The 17,994-nt window shown below is 37.1% G+C and overlaps 1 protein-coding gene across 4 annotated transcripts in view; it reads left to right on the top strand.

Moving 5' to 3' along the window:
• Positions 1 to 17,994, top strand: part of DCAF6 (DDB1 and CUL4 associated factor 6) — a 74,159-nt gene that overhangs the window by 42,670 nt on the left and 13,495 nt on the right. For 2 of the 4 annotated variants that reach the window (XM_058043694.1, XM_058043721.1), the window contains 5 exons: positions 2,636 to 2,695; positions 8,265 to 8,370; positions 10,288 to 10,403; positions 11,134 to 11,217; positions 11,386 to 11,695. In XM_058043694.1, the coding sequence (XP_057899677.1) occupies positions 2,636 to 2,695; positions 8,265 to 8,370; positions 10,288 to 10,403; positions 11,134 to 11,217; positions 11,386 to 11,695 (676 nt within the window). The remainder of the gene's footprint in view (positions 1 to 2,635; positions 2,696 to 8,264; positions 8,371 to 10,287; positions 10,404 to 11,133; positions 11,218 to 11,385; positions 11,696 to 17,994) is intronic. The other 2 variants (XM_058043703.1, XM_058043712.1) reach the window with 2 other exon arrangements.

Below are 17,994 nucleotides of genomic sequence, written 5' to 3'. Positions count from 1 at the left end.
CATTACAACCAGTGGTGAACTGCATTGGGATGTAGACCCAGCCTGTGAAGGCTCAGGTAAGAGTTTGGATTTTTGTTTGTTTTTTTAACTATATGGCACAGTTTTGGTAATGCTTTTTTTTCAAAAGCTTTATAAGAAATTATGAAAGTATATTTTTCAGATTTTTTTACAAAACAAAGCCATATATTAAAAAAAGAGGCATTTACCTGAACTTCTCTAGGCTGGTTTCATGGTCATGCTGATTCCCCTGCCTGAGGTGGGGGTTCCAGACTGCAGAGCCACTTGAAGGGGTGCTGGTGATCTGTGGCTTCAGGATGCTTGGAAAAGGAAACAAGGAGGTTTCAAATTGCTACAAACAACTCTATTCTAAACCATGCTAATTCAGGTATTTTGGATGTTTCCTATTGTTGGTTAAATATTCATTTATTAAAGTGAAATGCATTCACAAAGTTGTATGGAGACTTGGGTGTAACAGTGACATATGGGAGGTTTAAGCCTCCTTTGGCATGGACTTCTACCTGGAAACCTTTTCATTTTCTCTTACTGTGGTTGAATGATGCACATGGCAAAACATACCTACTTTTTTAATTACTGCTGTATAGAGTGAGGTCTTAATAAAATTAGAAATGCTGGAAAGGGTAGTAGAGGTAATTTCTTAATGTTTCAAATTAATATATGTTAATATAGTATTCCGATCATACAAGTCTGAATTACAGAGTTGATGAGATGAGCTTTTCCAGCCAAGTGAAATATTTGGCAGCACAAAATACCTTTTAAATAAGGGCATATGAACTTTTGGAAAGAATTGCAGTTCAGGAACAGAGCGTGGCTGGGATCACTGCATGCATTAGGTTTCTCAGCTTCTAGTCCAGGATCTGCCCTCCCTTTAGCCCTTCTGATACAAGTTAATCCCAGCCATGACCTTTGTGAGTCCAAGATCAAAGCCAGCCCTTGAAAGAGGCACAGATTCCTGTACTGAGTCTGCTGGAACACAAGGAGATCATCATGATGTGGAGCATCTGTACACCAGCTTTTTGCTCTGGTTTGCCTTATGAAAAGTGGCTTATTAGTCCATTGAAAAAATTCCCCTGTAAATCATTCTCTTCTGATTTAGGTATTATATATAAAGCACACTTTGGTTTTGGAAAGTAAAATATATTAATGCTACAAATCTTCTACTTAATAGCTGCATGCCATAAATCTAGATGATAAATTCTGTGGTCTAACTTAGGTGTGCTTGGTGCAAGGCATGGGCAGGGTTGAGCAAGGAAGACAAACCAGAACCAATTTAATGTTCCTCAGTTATAGAAATAAGCTGTGCAAGTTCCCAAAGCAAGGTACCCTTCAGAGCACACTGCCTCAGACTTTCCTGGTGTCTCTCCTTTGCTCCTCCTCCCCTTCCCAGCTCCTGGATATCAGTGTGGCAAAGGAGCACACTGCCATGCTTCCACCAATGCCTGGGAGTGAACAACTGCTTGAGAATATGTGTATTTAAAGCAGCTTGGTCAATTCAGCAGGTCTAATGGCTGTACTGCAAAACAGGTCTCACTGGTGAGTCTGGCTCAAAGCTGGAAGGGAGCTTCCTGTAGGAGAGAGTATTATTTCATTGCTTTCCTGATATAGGATGTTCATTTATGTTAAAAGTCACTTAGCATGCTGTGATGCTGGCAGACTGTGACTCAGTTTGTAATACAGGATATTAAATCCTTTCAGTTTAGGATGGATTTGTTTATAATAGATGGTTATCAAGTGGAACCAAGATATGATACTCTAGCCAATATCTTTAGAATGCTGCATTAATTTATGTACATCAGCTTATCTTCAAATAATATAGAAGTAAGATCTGGTCTTCAGAGGTGACAAGGGAAATAGATTCACAGAAGATAGTGAATACTGAATATTGCATCTGTTGTGTCTGTGCAGTGAATGAGTGCTGGTGATAGTTATTAACTGGTAGTGTCCAGGGGGAAAAAAGGCACTTATCTGCTGAGGGGGGTGATTATTCTATTTATTTATGTGATTGATGGGGATGCTTATAAGACTGATGGGTGTGTGGTACTGTGATAAACTGATCAAGACTTGCTCTCAGTCATCAGAGGTGCAGCATCTAAGAATGCAGAACTACCAAAGTGTCATATAATTGGAATGTATTTTGGTGCTTTGATGTTCTAAAACATTATTATTAAAAGAGTGTTTAAGTATTGGAGGTACTGGTATGCCATGGATTATTTTATGCTGAAGTATAAATATTCTGAAATTTACATTTTGCACATAGTGTGAAATACTGGTGTCATTTGGTAGCTGGAGAAAAGGCTTTAGGAGTCGTGACTCTTCAGTGTTTTTCCTGATATGTCAGAAGTGTGAAGAACACAGTAAAATATTTGGTAATGGACAGGCATTTTCATTATCAACATGTCAGCAAGCTTCAGGCTGTTCAGTGAATAAATAATGGTTTGAAACAAGTGGCTTTGCTTCTGTCATGCCTAGAAAATGCAATATGGCTGGCTGCTCATTAAACAAACCCAAAGCTTCCTTATGTTGCTGCTTTTTTATTTTAAACTAACATATGATCGTGACATTGCTGTGCAGTTCTCTGCTGCTTATGTTTTAAGTTGAAATCTCGTTTTTGTTTCAGATTCTCCTTCTTCAGTGGTTAACAAACAGCTTGGATCCATGTCACTTGATGAGCCACAGGGTGCGTGTGACAGGAAATGCGCTATACCCAGCCATAGCTGATTGCAATGCTTCTTTTAAAGTTGCTTTTCATGATGAGAAACAGTCTTTTAAAGTTGCTTTTCATGATGAGAAACAGTCTAAAAATGCTGTTCATCCACATATAGTAGAATTCTGTAAGCAGATCTGCTGGAAACTCGTTATTTAATGATCAATATGATTAACTGAGTGAGGTTAATTGTTGTTTTTGAAAACCATCCTAAGCTCAGTTCTTCATGCAATTACTACGGTTCAGTGTAGGTACAGTAAATGTCTCATGTGTTCTACCTACAGTTGGAATATTTTTGTAAAATGCAAAGTAAATTTAATTATTTAAACAGGTTGGGGTTTTTTTTTTTTTCTGAATGGTTCTTTTTGGATCAAAGGGCAGATATCAAGATTGCAATAACCTTTAATTTCATAATGCCATATTATTTCTGTTATCCATGAGTGATATGCAGCTTTGTGATTCCTGCACAGTTTGAGTAACTCCAGAGCACCCATTGCACTGAGGTGCATCTTCCCTCTGCATCCCTTGTCCTTCCCCCCTCCTGCTGGACAGGTACTGGTGTCTCTTGTAGGATCCCCGTGGACTGGGGGTGGACAGAATGCTTGGGAGCTTTCTCTGTGCCCATCGTGCATCAGTCTCCAAACTGTGAGCACTGCAGTAGGCCAGAGGTGACCCTGTCCAGCTGCAGCAATGTCATCTGTAGGGAATATTTATGCTGAATAATTAAAGAGTGATAGATGCTAATTTAAAAATAGATTGCCATACACTCTGCATTATGCTTCCATGTCAAAGTGTCTGCAGAGATTTAATAGCTTAAACCCCACAAAACAACTTTGTCTTCTTTCACATTCCAAACTAGAAAGCCATTTTGAAATCCCACTTCTAAAAAACAGTCTGTTTGGCAACTATTGAGATTATGGTTTACTTGAGGATGCCAGAATGTTGGGGGGAAAATCAAGCTGCACCTTGACAAAATGAATTCTTTTAGTGGAAATACATTTTGTGATGAAATAACCTTCAACCTCCATGTGTAAATTTGTTAATTATTCATGGTTTAATAGTCTACATCATTTCAACAATCAGGTTTAGATGGAATCCTTGCTTATAACAAGTGGCCAAGTTATGATCTCAGTTCTAAACTCAGAATAAAACATTATTTGATCAGAGTAGAATAACTTAGTTCTAACATAGAAAGTCTGTACGTTTCCTAAGATTCTTACAACTAAAAATTTAGGAAAACTGGGGTTTTTTTTCCTCATTAAGTTACTTGAACTAAGGGATTTCCTCTCATAGAAGCACTTCAGGTTTTTTAATATGTAGAAAAACACCAACCCAAAATACATTTGCTTTTCAGTACACCAGTTCTCCAATTGTTTTAAGGCAATGTTTTTCTGCTTTGTTAGCAGACAATGTTACTTCTAATTTGTGAAACTAGGAGTTTGAAAAAGGAGCAAATTTATTAGGAAATCTTTTGTGCAAATGATATCCAAAAAGAATAGTTTGCTGAGATCCAGTTGAATTTCTGAAGTTTAACTGCATTAGTTTCACTTCCATTTGAAGGCTCAAAACAGTGTAAATAGTTAATGAAGGAGGTCTTAACAGTTCTTCTCATACAGAATTACCTTTCCTTCTTATTCCTGCCTTCTCTTAATTTGGAATTGAATCAGCCATCTTCTGTTGGACTTGTTTCTCTTGTTGGCATTCATGTTTTAAGAATGGTTTTGGGTTTAAAGATCTTTTTATTCTTTTGCAATCCCGTCCATTTATAATGCCAACATTCTGATAGTCCAGCAGAACCCAGAAGTCATTGCTGTGTGTACAAAATAGTTTGAGGTGGATCACAGTCATCTACACTTGATTTTTTAACAATGTTTTGGACTGTGATTGTCATAGTGGAGGGTTGGCCTTTAGATCTATTGCTGTGTTAGGATTTTAAGGTACTGCCTTAGTTGGAATGAGTAAAGAGGGAATCTGAAGCCTGATTAAATTTCATGTGTTAAATTCTCACAGAGTTCCTGTTCTACTGAAATGCAGAACTTATTTTGTCCTCTTTGGGTCAATCTTTCTCCCTTACAGAAGTATCTCTGTTAGGTCTTCACACAGAACATAGTGCTGGATAGGAATTATTTTGCGTTTTTTTAAATGAGAAGTTATCTATCCTCTTTTCATGAGGTTGCCAATAGATGAGTGAACAGGGCAGCATTTGAGATGTGGCAAACTGGCTTGAAGTTCATTACAGTGGCAGTTTAATTAGGAAATGCAATCTGTAAACCTGTCCTTATGCACTTAACTCTTTATGGTTGAGAGCCCCAGTGTCTGTGAAGTTACACTTGCACAGGTTCATTTTCTAAGGGAAAAAGTGGGTATGAAGGTTGTTGCTGTCAGTTATGTAGTTTGGCTTGTGGATTTGTTTTTCATGTCAGGTTTTGTGAATGATATTTTATCTTCAGTTTTAAGAGTGTTAGTTTAAAAGTGTCTCCTTGCTGTGGGCACCTGGAGAATGGACCATTTAATGGGAGCGTGCTTTAGACAGTGTTGTTAGTATCTTCAAAATATCTTGTGTTTGGCTGTAAAATTAAGTAAAGTTTCAAGGTATTTTTGAGGAATTTAGAATGAAATTTAGTAAGGTGTTGACAAGCTACAGCTTTCTCTTGTAGCAGTGATTACTCTGCTAGAGTTGGCAACCAGATTAATAAACTGAACTGCCTATATCACAGAATTTGGACCATTTTTCTCTTCTTCCCTTCATTATCAGTGTGAAGTAGATCTGCCTTGATGGGATGAATTTAGTAGAAGAAGAGAACAGAGTTTCATTCTAATCTGGGCAGTCTTTAGCCATCACATTTCTCCCAGAAAACAGAGTTCAAGATTTGTAGGGTTTATGTTATTTTTTCCTAACTGAAAGAATGTTCAGTTATGTAGGAGGCAAAGCATTTTCTTCACAGATGCTCCAAGTCAGCTTTCATTAGCAGTGTAAATTCAATATCAAATATTGAACTACACAACTAATTCTCTGCAGTTTATTATCAGATTCTTCTCTCATCTGTCTTTTAAAAGGTTTCTTGTTCTTATTAACATCTATGTTATGCCCTAAAGCTACTTGAAAGAAGAAACTGACCCCATCCAAATTCTAGTTGGTGTTATTGTAGATTTAGGAAAATGCTATTATCCAGTACGGTTTAACAGTTATCTGTTCCCAGAAACTTGTAAAAATAATTTGTCAGTCAATGTCCTCTTTAGTGAAGTCTACAGCAATTCTTCCAAATTTTTGGGTGCGGACAAATACAAGCATTGCTTCCAGAGTAAGTGCAGCCAGTCCTTATGCATCTTGGTTGGATTTTCATACCCTGAGATTTTAGGAAATGCAATCCTTGTATTCAGTTAGGCTCGTTGTAGATAGCCAGGTTTGGTTACTTTGATTGGCAGCATTAAGTGGTTTTGTGCTGAAGCCAACCTTGCACAGCAGTAGGAAATCCATGAGTGAAGTCATTATTTGGGGGTTGTCTTGGATTATTCACAGCAGGAAATTGTCTGTCTTTAGCTGGGTTCCCAACTCAAAGATCTGTCTTGTCAGAGGCTGTTAAAAGGAAGCTGAAGAATTCTCCCACTCTCACTTTTGGCTTTCAGAGTCAGTTCCTGGTGACTTGTGCAATATGTGGGATCAATCAGTATTTCTACTTGCTGAGGAAGGGATGTTTGAAGTCTGAACAGACATTTTTAAAAAGAGATTTTATAAATCATAGATTGTCAAAAAATAGAGGAAGAACCCATTTAGTTAAGGAAGAATGTCACTTTTGTTCAAACTGTCTACATAGCACTATAAAATATTTCCTTACATTTCATAGGTTTCCAGTTCCTTAAATCACAGAATCACACAGAATCACAGAAATTCTAGGTTGGAAGAGACCTTTAAGATCATCGAGTCCAACCCAAACTTTCTTTTAATCAATTTTATCCTTGCTCCACTCTAACAAGAATGTAACTGGAACTTTTCATTTCAAGGGGCTATAAAATTTTCTTCCCATGGAGTGGGGCCCATACCTTGTGCATTATTGGGGTCATGGTTGTAATTGGTTAATTCTCTTTCATTTAAAAAAAAGTATTCTAATTTGTTCTTTCAGGGGTTTTGTGGTATGTTTTGGGTTTTTAAATTTTTCTTCAGAACATGTAGAAGTGCATATTTAAAGTTTTTTGGCACAGTTGATCAGTGCTCTGATCCTGTGAGTGGGCTTCTGCCTGTCAGCAGTTTAAAAATATGAGCATTGATTGTTAGCTTAAATTCTGATGTGCTATCTCATAGTTGCTATAATTTAATTGTATCATTAAAATTAAGTATCCTGTGCCAATACTGTAGCCATTACTGTTATGACAACAACCTTTTTAGTTGGGAAATTTGTAGGCTTGTGTTTGAATGCAACATTAGGTTTTAACTGACTTCCAAAGATGATCTGCAGCTTTTCCTTTATTACACTTGTCAGTGTGCTGCCAATACTGCAAGGATATTTATAGTCCCATTTCTGTATTCTAGAAACTTAAAGAAAGGACAGAAGGTTTTGTCCAAATAATCCTGAGATAAAAGGCTCAGTAGTCAGGAAAAGCCATTGGAATACACTAAATAAACCTTCCCTCTGAGAGAATGGCACCTGTGTAGTGAGGCTCCATCTGATGCTGCTTTCCATGAACTTTTTAGTATTGCCCAACTTTAGGACTGATGGCAAACTTGCCATTTGTGGATAGGTGGTGACCATGAACTTTACTCCAAGGGATGGATGGATGGATGGATGGATGGATGGATGGATGGATGGCACTGAGCAGCTCTCTTCTGAAGGAGCCCATTAACATCCTTAGAACCATCTCTGCAGCAGAGGAGTGACCAGTGTGCTGTTGTTTTCAGTTCCATTCACTTCTGTTGCTTTTGGAAATTGTGAATGAGCCCATTTTACAAGTGCTCCCTTCTGCTTGCAGTTATCATAATTTAAAACTGGGTTTTGAGCATAAAACTCTTGAAACATGAATTTACAGTATTTTTATGACAAGTGACTGACAATTTACAGCAGGCTAAGGGTACTGGTAGTTGTCTGGGTTCTAAGTAGGCAACAAAGTACAGGATGGTGATTTTTCTAGGCTGATTACGTCTAGATCTCATAATCTTTTTTTCATGTGTATTTACTAAGGCAAAAAGACTGAATACCACTTAAAAATAATCCTATTAATATAGTTGCTATAAAATGGATCTGCTTATTAATGATTATATTGTGTGTACACATACCTATCTGAAATTTTATTTACTTGCATGTTGAAGGACAGCATCTCCTTTGTTTGCTCTTATAATTACATACAATGTTAGACTATTTTACAAGCATTGCAAATTTGGTGTGTTTACTCTGGAACTTTTTAACTTTGTGCTTGGGCTGTAAGAGATCTTAAACAGACAAGATATATGTTACTGCCACATTTGATAATTAAATTAATCTTCAGAATTCTAGCAACTTTATGTACATTTCTAATGCCTGTTCAAACTTTATCAACCCCATATTTACAGAGAGTGATAAGCCACGAACAGGAACAGGTGAACCAGTTTTAAGTTTGCACTACAGTACAGAAGGAACAACTACAAGCACAATAAAACTGGACTTCACTGATGAGTGGTAAGAACAAGTTAATTTTGGTTTTGACTAGCTCATGATTAGCACATATCAATAACACTTGTCTGGCATAGCTATAAACTTTTTTTCCTGTGGTTTATGTCTGTTTTTAGATGTATCTACACAATTTGAAATGGCTGTAGTCTTAATGCATTCAGAACATAAGATAGATGTACTCTAATGTGAAATTTATACAAGAGACTTGTTTTTGTGTATTTACTGTGAATCTCTATAATGCAAACATAATTATTCTGCAAGTGAATCTTTCTGTGACTCAGATCCTGAGTTGTAAACACTGAAATTGCCACATTTAGCCACTCTTAAGTGCTGTGGCTTTAGACGCAACACATGCACCTTGCTCGCAGTTTGGAAACTTGAAACATTGATTTTTTCCTCCAATATCCAGCAAACTTTGAAAAAAATAGTTTTGCTGTGATGCTTTTATGTAATTCTGCAGTTAGTCAGCAAATTCCATGGAGTTTGGTGGTGGGTAGTGTGGTGTGGGTAGTGAGAGGAAGAAGCATTTTCTGGTAGGACAAAGTTGCAAGTCATTGTCAGTTCAGAGGCTGACTAAAAACATTGTGCTGAAGAGTGGAGCAACAAGAGCAGGATGCAATTCCATCTGACAAAATGATGCAGTTGAGAACAAATAACTCCCTAATCTGAGAATTGGAAGTTGTGAAAATGAAATAGAGGAAGACATGTAAATCCTACAAGTCAAAAAAATATTTTACTGCTTAGGCTGTGATAAGGTTTATAGAGAGATGAGACATAACATAGCAAAAATCCTCCACCTGGTGTCTAGCAGCATCCTTCTTGTCTGGCCATTCAGAAGCAATGCTGAAAATTCTGGATTTAGAAGAAATACTGAAAGGGTTAACAAAATTTTGCCTACAGCTTCCAAATCCAGCACAGCAATGAATACACAGAATATTGCTCATCAAAAGGAGTAAAAGCTCTGATTTAACATAAGACATAAAATTCCTGAAGTCTAGACTGAATTCTCAAGAATCTCAACTAAGCATGATCTGTGCTGCTTCTAGCAATGTAGCGTATTAAATATTTGCTAATAACATCCACAAGTCAGAAGATATTTGTAAAGAGACATTAAATTATTGAGAATCATGCTTATAATTCTGCTTTAGTCCAAAGATTTGCCTGAGTTTTAGGCCACATCACATTAGAAAGCTCAGCAACAAGACTGCATTTCCTGAAAGTCTTTGATAGAGAGTCTAAAAACATGAATTTCAGTGACATTCAGGACAACATTTTACATATTTCCTGAGGATTTGTTTTCCATATTGTAAAGAGAAAATGGTGTCCCACAATAAGTATCTAAACATGAATGGGGAGTAAATGTCAAATACCAGCTTATAGTGAATCTTGAGAAATAACAAAACTTTGAGAACTGAAAGTTCATACTTTGAAAGGTACAGGAATGATAATTAGAGTTGAAGGGCCTGGAGACTTTTATCTGAATCAAATTTTTATTTGAATGGGATAACATTTATTAGTGCTCAATTGATAGCTTGTCATACCTCTAATAAGATGATCTCTGATTATTTATACATCTAAAAAGTGTGCAAATAGTGAAATAAACCAAATCCTTACAATATTTGGAAAAGCAATGACAATATTCTTTAAAGGTAAAAAAAACAAAGATAGGAAAGATATAACCTTTAAGATATAACCTATAGGTTCTGTGATGCAGAGGAATTGTGTGGGATGAGTGGCAATGGACACAATAAAAGAGAATTTTGAAATTGCTGAGAATTGGTTGTAGCTGCTGCCAGGAGCTCTCACTTTACTGCAGTGAGATAGACAATGTTGGTCAGGCTGTGCTGGTGAAATGATCTTATTTATTTATTTGTGTATTTACATGATCCTAAATGGTTTTCTTTTTCCATGTTACATTGCCAGGAGCAGCATAAATTCAAGCTCTAGAGGGAGTGGAAGTCATTGCAAAACTGAAGGCCAAGAAGACTCTGTAAAAACAAAAGCTTTGGATGAATCAGAGCCTGATGGGGAAGAAACAAGTAAGAAACATTGGGATTTCTAACGCTAAGGCAAAAATTCTGCCCTCCTATGTCCCTGACTCCCATTGCCATAATAAAGCATGAATTTTTTAGGAAAGAAGTCATTAACCTGAGATAGCTGTAATAAATATAAACATTAACTTACCTTGTCTTTAGTTGTAAAAACATTATTCTTCTTAGGGGATATTGTGCCTGGATTTGTATAGGAAAATAGAACAACTGCACTTTGCAGTCATAAATGATTACTTGGAATTCTGTTTCATTTCCTTCAAGCTTTCACTGTGTTTTATTAAATGTGTTGTCTTGCTCAGTTCATTGCCAAAAGTGCAGTGAAGTCAAATGACTACCTCCAGAAAAATACCAAAAAAAAATCCCCTTTAATAGACTGATAACTTCATTTGTCTTCAGAAATAATAGTTAGTGTCTGTATTAAGAGTACAAATGCTATTTTTGCTGCTTAAATTCTCATAGTATAGGCTGTTAAATACATTAAGGAATAAGAAATGACTACATTTTTCTTAGTTAGTGTATTGACCTGGTCAACTAGATAGGTTTATATATACTGATTTTTATGTGACTGATAGCTGAGATTTCAGTAGAGACATTGACTTAGTAGTGGATTGTTTGGATTGGTTTCTTCTAGGAGTGCTGGTGTCATTTAGACTTGCTTACATTACAAGTGTGCATCTAATTGAAACCATGTGGTTTTCCATTAAATTGCTTAATTTAGGGTGTTCTGATGAATCTCTCAAGGAAGATGCAAGTGCTGAAGAGCTGAAAGATACAGATGAAGCTGCAGAGACAACAGAAGCAAGTAGGTATCTGTACATAGCAAGTATGTATCTGTACTCTTTCAAATAGTTATAAGAAGAAGTAGAGAATGAAATATGAACTCAGTTTGCGTACTTTAACTTTGCTGACCATTTCTAAAATAGACTATAGTTGTTATTGAGACTTGTTTTCCCCAATATTTGCTTTTCAGCAGTATCAGATAAAGCTGCTCCTGAGCACTCTGGAATCCAAGCAGAAAAACCCGACACTGTCTCTGGGAGCACAGAGGAGGAAGCCTGCAGTGAGCAGGGGGCACAGCAAGCCCTGTGCGGGCAGAGCAGCGACCCCAGTGCCCCCAGCGCCGTGGCCAGCGAGGAGCCCCAGGCGCAGGCGGAGCCCTCGGGGCTGGCGGCTCCGGACGACGGCTCCACGCGGAGCTCGGCGCTGCAGGAAACCGACGACAGCGACGACGACCCCGTCCTCATCCCCGGCGCCAGGTATCGGGGAGGCCCTGGCCACAGGTGAGGCCAACACCTGCTCTGCTTGGCAAATGCTTCTTGCTTTTTGTTCTCCTTTCTCTTTTCTTGTTTACTGCTTTGAATGAAAGATGGAGAAACTCAGCCCTCGTATCCTCAAAGTTGTTCTTTGACAACTGGCCAAGAGCTTGATGGCTGAGTGTAATTTGCCTATGTGTAAGATTTGTACAGCTGCATTTTCCCTGCAAGCCAGGAAGGCTCTTATCTAATACCTGCTTATGCTGATCTCTTGCCTGCTGAATACCTCGGTGCTAAGTATTTGCATATCTAGTCATATGTATAGAAAGTTCATAGATCTGGGGACAGGGACCATCATCTTCTTCCAGTTGTACTTTAGGTGTTCTTATTCTGGCAAAGCAAGAGCTTTTAACCGCTCTTGTGCAGCAATGGTGTGTTTGTAGTACATATATTAAAATGGATGTGTTCAATTTTTCATTCTTATTTTTCTCTGAAAGAGAAACTGTAATCCTTTTCCTTTTGTTGGTTATTAAATATTACTATGTATGTCAGTTAAAAAAAGGTAGACTAGCTGTTACCATGAATAAAACATGCATTTAGTAAGCTTTGTGCTTTTTTTATATGAAGAGCTGTACATACTTGCTTGATCATTCAGTAAACTGAACCCTCAATTTGCTATTTTTGGTTTAATACCTTTCTTCACTAATTTCAAAACTATAAAATTATTTAAGCAACATTTCTGCTGTTAGACTTCATACAATACCTCTTTACTAGCTGTAGATGTAATTTAACCTCATGTCACATACCTTTGCTGTACTCCTGTTCAAAGACAGTGCTATTAATTTCTTATGATAGCAATGAAGATTGAAGATTCTTCACAGGAATTTACAATATATATTAATTAGGAAATCAGGAAGAATTTAATAGCTGTTTCTAGAGAAGGTTTTGAATAATTTGCAATTAAAATAGAAATAGTAAGCCAGCACATTGTCAGTAGTGGCAAAAAGAACAGTCAGTGGTTGTTTATTACAAAGCACAAGTAATTCTGCTCACTAAATGACAGTTTTTGTGAAGAAGCCAATATACACAGATTCTGTCTTAACCCATTAACTTTCCATGCAGTACTAAGTTTTTGTAGGCAGATATGGAATGGCAGAAATATTTTCCCCTGCAGAGCCAATGTTCATTATGATCTGGTGATTGAAGAGCAAGCTGTGAAAAGCCCTGCAATTTTAATCCCATCTCCATTTTCAAGCAGGATTCGTAGCTTCCCTCCATGCACCATGTTGTCTCTACAATGTAATAGCTTCTGTAGCAATGTGAAAAGAATTACACTTGCAGGTATCACACAGCTGTTACAATTTCCTACTCGTGGGGCCATCCTAAATGAAGTTACACTTTATCTGACATGCTTCCTTTCCTCTCTGTGCAGTGAGATCTTCTCCTGTAACAGTTTAAATTTATCTCCTAGGAAAGATCATTCAGCCAAATGAATGATATCATTAAAATCCTTTATGCAGTTCCCTGCTCCCTTATTCTCCCCCCAAATAAAATCTGAAAAAAAGTTGCTTCATAGTCAGTTGGTTTAGGATTTTCTGTAGGCTTTCATTGCTCAGGTTTAATGCCTGACCAGATCATTTTGTTCTGCTTTTGTGTGTGTGCAAGCAGTGAAGGTTTCCAGTTTAGCTACTGAGCATTATATTCCCTCCTATTCTTCAGGTTTCAGGAGTTTTCAAATGCACTCTGAGATACTAAGGAAAAGTAAGACATCCTGTGTGTGTGCTCAAAGGAATTTGGATTTTCAGAAGGGAAGCAGACACTGATGGTCCTAAAAGCCATAGCTCTAAGCCCTCTTAGTATTTATATCTCATAGTAGAGTGAAAGGAACTGGAAGTTCTCTCTAGTAGTACCATGGCAGTTGTTATAACCTAAAATCCCTTTCACAAACTGATCAAATTTATATAAAATCCCCCATGTCCCTTAATGAGTAGGAAGCTAACTTAAAGCATTGCTGCTACCTTGGGTGTACATGAACTAAAACTGGTCATTTTGTTTTGTGCTAACATTCTGTTTTGATTGAAATAATTTTTTACACCCAGTGCTCATCATTGAATGATGCTCATCCTGTCCATTTTCAGGTTTTGTCTCCTCAGACTGAGTACCAAGTTTTTCTCACTCTTAGCAGTAAAAATTCATGGCTTTCCTGCCATTATGCTGGTTTCTGTCTCCTCTTCATGTTTCACTTTTTGCCTGAATGTGGCAGCCCAGCCCCCTGCACTGTTTGGGTTTTGCTGGAGTAATTCTGTGGTTGTTACTCTTGGTCTAGGGAGGATTCTGTGAGCACAATGAGCTGGGGCTGAGTCCTCTCCTCTCCTGCCTGTCACTGCTCCAGTGGGGGCTCGTGGTCAGGCACACCCTGCACTCTTCCCTACTTTGTCATTCCTAATTAATGAGTGTTCCCTTTCACCAGAAGGAAGCTCAGAGGTGTATAACTCAATTTTATGCTGCTGATTTTCTCAAGGCCCTACAGTCCCCTCTATTAAGAAGTTCCCCACCCTCCATGTGCTGCATGATTCCATTCCTACACCCTGCTCAAGGACCAGTAGCAATACAGGGCACACAATTGCCTGCAAGTCTGGGGCTCCACTCCTCCAGGATGCTTTCTGTAGGCTTCTTTTCTCTTTCCTCACTCAGTAAATTGTGTTATCTAACAATTCCTTTACTAAATCTCATTTTTTTTGAGTTTATCTAATGCTTTACTTTCCAATGTGTCATCTTATAAGATAATTAATGGCATTAATATCTGAGTAATAAAGTAGATTTTTTTTTTCTCAGTAGAATACTTAGGGGGAGCTGCTTTGGTCTTTTTTATTGTGGGTTTGGTTTGGTTTTGCTGTGTTTTATTTATTTTTTTTTTCCTGAAGAAGAAAGACTAGGCTGCAATAATCTACCTTTTGTGAACATTTTTATGTAATGAAGAAAAATGTTTTCATTTTTCTATAGGACAAAATATTTTAAAAAGGCTGTTGTAGCCTTCTGAGACAGAATGCAAAAAAATGTTTGACTAATAAGCCTTTTCCAATATGTAGCATTATTGGTTTTGTCTGCAATCAATTTGTTTTTCTTTAGGCTGTGTTTTCTCATAAACCAAATAGCTCTTGCTTACATTGAGCAGAATATTCTACAGGTGGAGAAATTCAGATAAAGGACTCTGTCTGAGTAATTTTCCCACTGTGAAGTACAGTTTTCTCCACTGCAACAGGAGGCTAGATTTCTGATTCTGTACTCTGAAATTATGATCTGTAGCTTCCTCTTAAAGAAAGAAGTGGCAGAATTACCCTTCAGATAGCTCTGTTAAACAGAGCTCTAATTAAATTGAGAAATTCCTGCTGCATCTCACCTTATTTTTACTAAGATGGATGTAGAGTTCAGATTTATTAAAAAATATTGTTTATTTTGCAAATCTAATTGTACAAGACTTCCATTATTTGAATATTATTTGTAGTTGTAATGTTTTCAAGCTGAGGGTTTGATCTTTTTCTCAAATAATCTCATATTGTGGATACTTATAAATCTCAAACCATAATGAGAATAGGTGGTTTCTTACCAAATAACCTGAAACTGAGCTATCAGGTAGGACTGGGCAAAGTCTGCACCTGCTTTAATATTTTGAAATGGACTTTAAGTAGTAGCAGAAAATGTGGAGAAATACCATGATCCTTAGATTGACTGGCTAAGTCAGCTGCATGGTGACTAGGAGTCAGCTAGGAAGGGTTTTGACACAGAAGGACATTTCTTTAAAAGAAATAATTGAGAATGTGAGATCTGACTCTTTTTCAGCAGCATTTCTGTAACCACTGATATCACTGTAGGAATGGTCTTCACAAGTGACTTGAAGAAGCTAAGCAGTTATTTCATTTTTTCATGTTGTTGGGCCAGTCACTGCATGCTCTTTTTAACAAAATGGATAAGGAAGTGCACAGAGTATTTTAAAATTAAAAAAAAAATTAAAACTCTTTCTGTACAGCAGAGCAGTTTAGCCAGATACTCACCAGAGTAAATAACCTCCTGTGTATTTTAGGGAATCCCCAGGAAAAGGTGCCTTCTCTGACAAATAAGACAACATGTGCAGGTCTTTCAGTCTGGACATATGCAAGGGCATTTGTCATTTAAAACTTTCTGGATCCACTAAGTTTAGTTCAAACAGAGGGTGGTACCTTGTAATCTGTGGGAGAGGGGAAAAAAATCTGTGCAAAATGTTCTTTATACACAGAGAGTGCAGTTTTTAATTGATTGATCTTAATTTTTACAAATTAGTCAAAACAGCTCTCTGAGGGCTGTTTTCCTACTTAAATGACTGAATTAATTTTGTCTGGACTTTGAAGTTGATCTGGGGGTGGAGGCTAAGCCTGGAAAAAGCTACAACTAGCTTTAACTAAGGTTAAAATTAAGAAATACAAATGTAAAATGGAAATGATGATACAGCTGCTGTGATCTATGAAGAATTGCTGCATTTTATACCTTAACTTTGTGTACCATTGTATAATCTGAATACTATTTTTACTGAAATACAAATAGTCTCATATACTGACTCACGCACTGGGAAGGAGCCTTCTCAGTTGGAATTCATAGAGCACATTTTGTAAGAGATGCTAACCTTTGAAAAACATGGTGCCTAGCATTTGTGAATGACTTCAGTTGTTATTCCCTTTACTAGATATAATATCAGAGGAACAGCGATAGGTGATAGAATAATGAGGTAATTAATTATTTTATTCCTCCCCCCCTCCTTTTTCTTGCCATATATTGGATTTATCAGGTTCTGGTTTTTCATATCTAACTGGCATTTTAAGAATTGCTGTACTTCAAATGCTATGAATTACAGAGCATATTGCTTGAGTTATATTTAGCTGCATGTGTTGCATGGAAATTGAAAAGAAATGGCAGTGTATACATTTTACAACCTATTAACATTTTTATCGTGTGCCATAGAAATTAATGGAATTTGAGAAGTGTGTAGATTGTGAAAAGAAATATTCCTTTTATTTTTTTTTAATTGAGCTGCTGAGGAACGAGTTCTATTTGCATGGGCTACTGCTGACTTGCTTTGTCTGGTAGTAGAGAACATCCAGTTCTGGACAAAAATATAAGACTACATGGATCAAAAACCATTTATATTTTTTTGCCTGAACAAGATTATGGAACTAAGCATAATTATTAGAGCTATACTGGGTAGTACATATTTAGAAAGATAGATGCTAAATTTTATACTATATTGCTTTTAATGAAGTTAAATGAAAAAAAATCACTTGATCTCATATTCTTAATTGAAATACTTGAGGGAAGCAGTTGTAAGAACATATAAGGCAATTTGGGTAATTATGTTTGGCCACATGCTGTAAGAGGGAGAAACTTTCTGCTGTGATTCCAGCCAGAGGCCATCTAGAGGGGAAATGGCCCAAAGTTGTTACAATGATGAAAATGAACATCTTGGCTTTCTGTGGCTGAAAAGGCAAAGGTGCAGGATAAGGTTCCATAAAATACTTAGCCTGAGTCCTCTATTTTAAATGCCTCCAGGAAAATGGTGCAGATCTGTATTTCTTTGTCTTATATTTTCATCTTAGCTGCAATTGGAATACCTGGATTTAACTCGTCAGCTTTCTTAGAGGTTCAGGAATCTTTGCTGTTTGTACTTGCAATTTTACAATAGGCATTCTTTCTATATTCAGCATGCTTACCAAGGAGTTCTTTAGCTCTTCAGCACAGCCCAGGGGAATTAGTTTCATATTGCTATAAATTTAATTTAAAATAAATGATGCATTCAGCATAGAATGTTTTATCAGTCTTTTTTTCCTCTGCTTTTCATCATCATTCATCAGCACATCAGGTGAAAATTTTTAAATGTGTTATAACAGAATAGTTTAAACATTGATTGTGTTTGAAAGCTGGGGAATTACCTAGGAGGGCATTACAGTAAACATTTGGTTTTGTATGATCAACAGTGAAATAACTTGGGCTTTAGGGGTAGTGTCAGTGTGCTGTTAACAGGATGGTTTTGCCTTTGGTGTTGAGCTGTCTTAATGCTTGCAATTTGACAGCAGCAGTAAATCTCTTCCACAGGTTCAGAGGCTCCTAAAGGAAGTCATCAATATCAAAAATATAATCAAATGTTGGCATTTAATCAAGGAATCTATTTTAATATGGTGGCTAAGACAAGCCTTTGGAATTCTTGGGCAGATCAGTGGTAGCTGGCAACTGGATTCCTTTACAGGATCACTGAAGAAATGCCAGACCTGGATCAAGGATTGCTGCAGTAGTTTAGATAC

Source organism: Melospiza georgiana, chromosome 2, assembly GCF_028018845.1.
Source record: "Melospiza georgiana isolate bMelGeo1 chromosome 2, bMelGeo1.pri, whole genome shotgun sequence".
Taxonomy (NCBI): Eukaryota; Metazoa; Chordata; class Aves; order Passeriformes; family Passerellidae; genus Melospiza; species Melospiza georgiana.
This window is presented reverse-complemented; position numbering and strand designations above follow the sequence as displayed.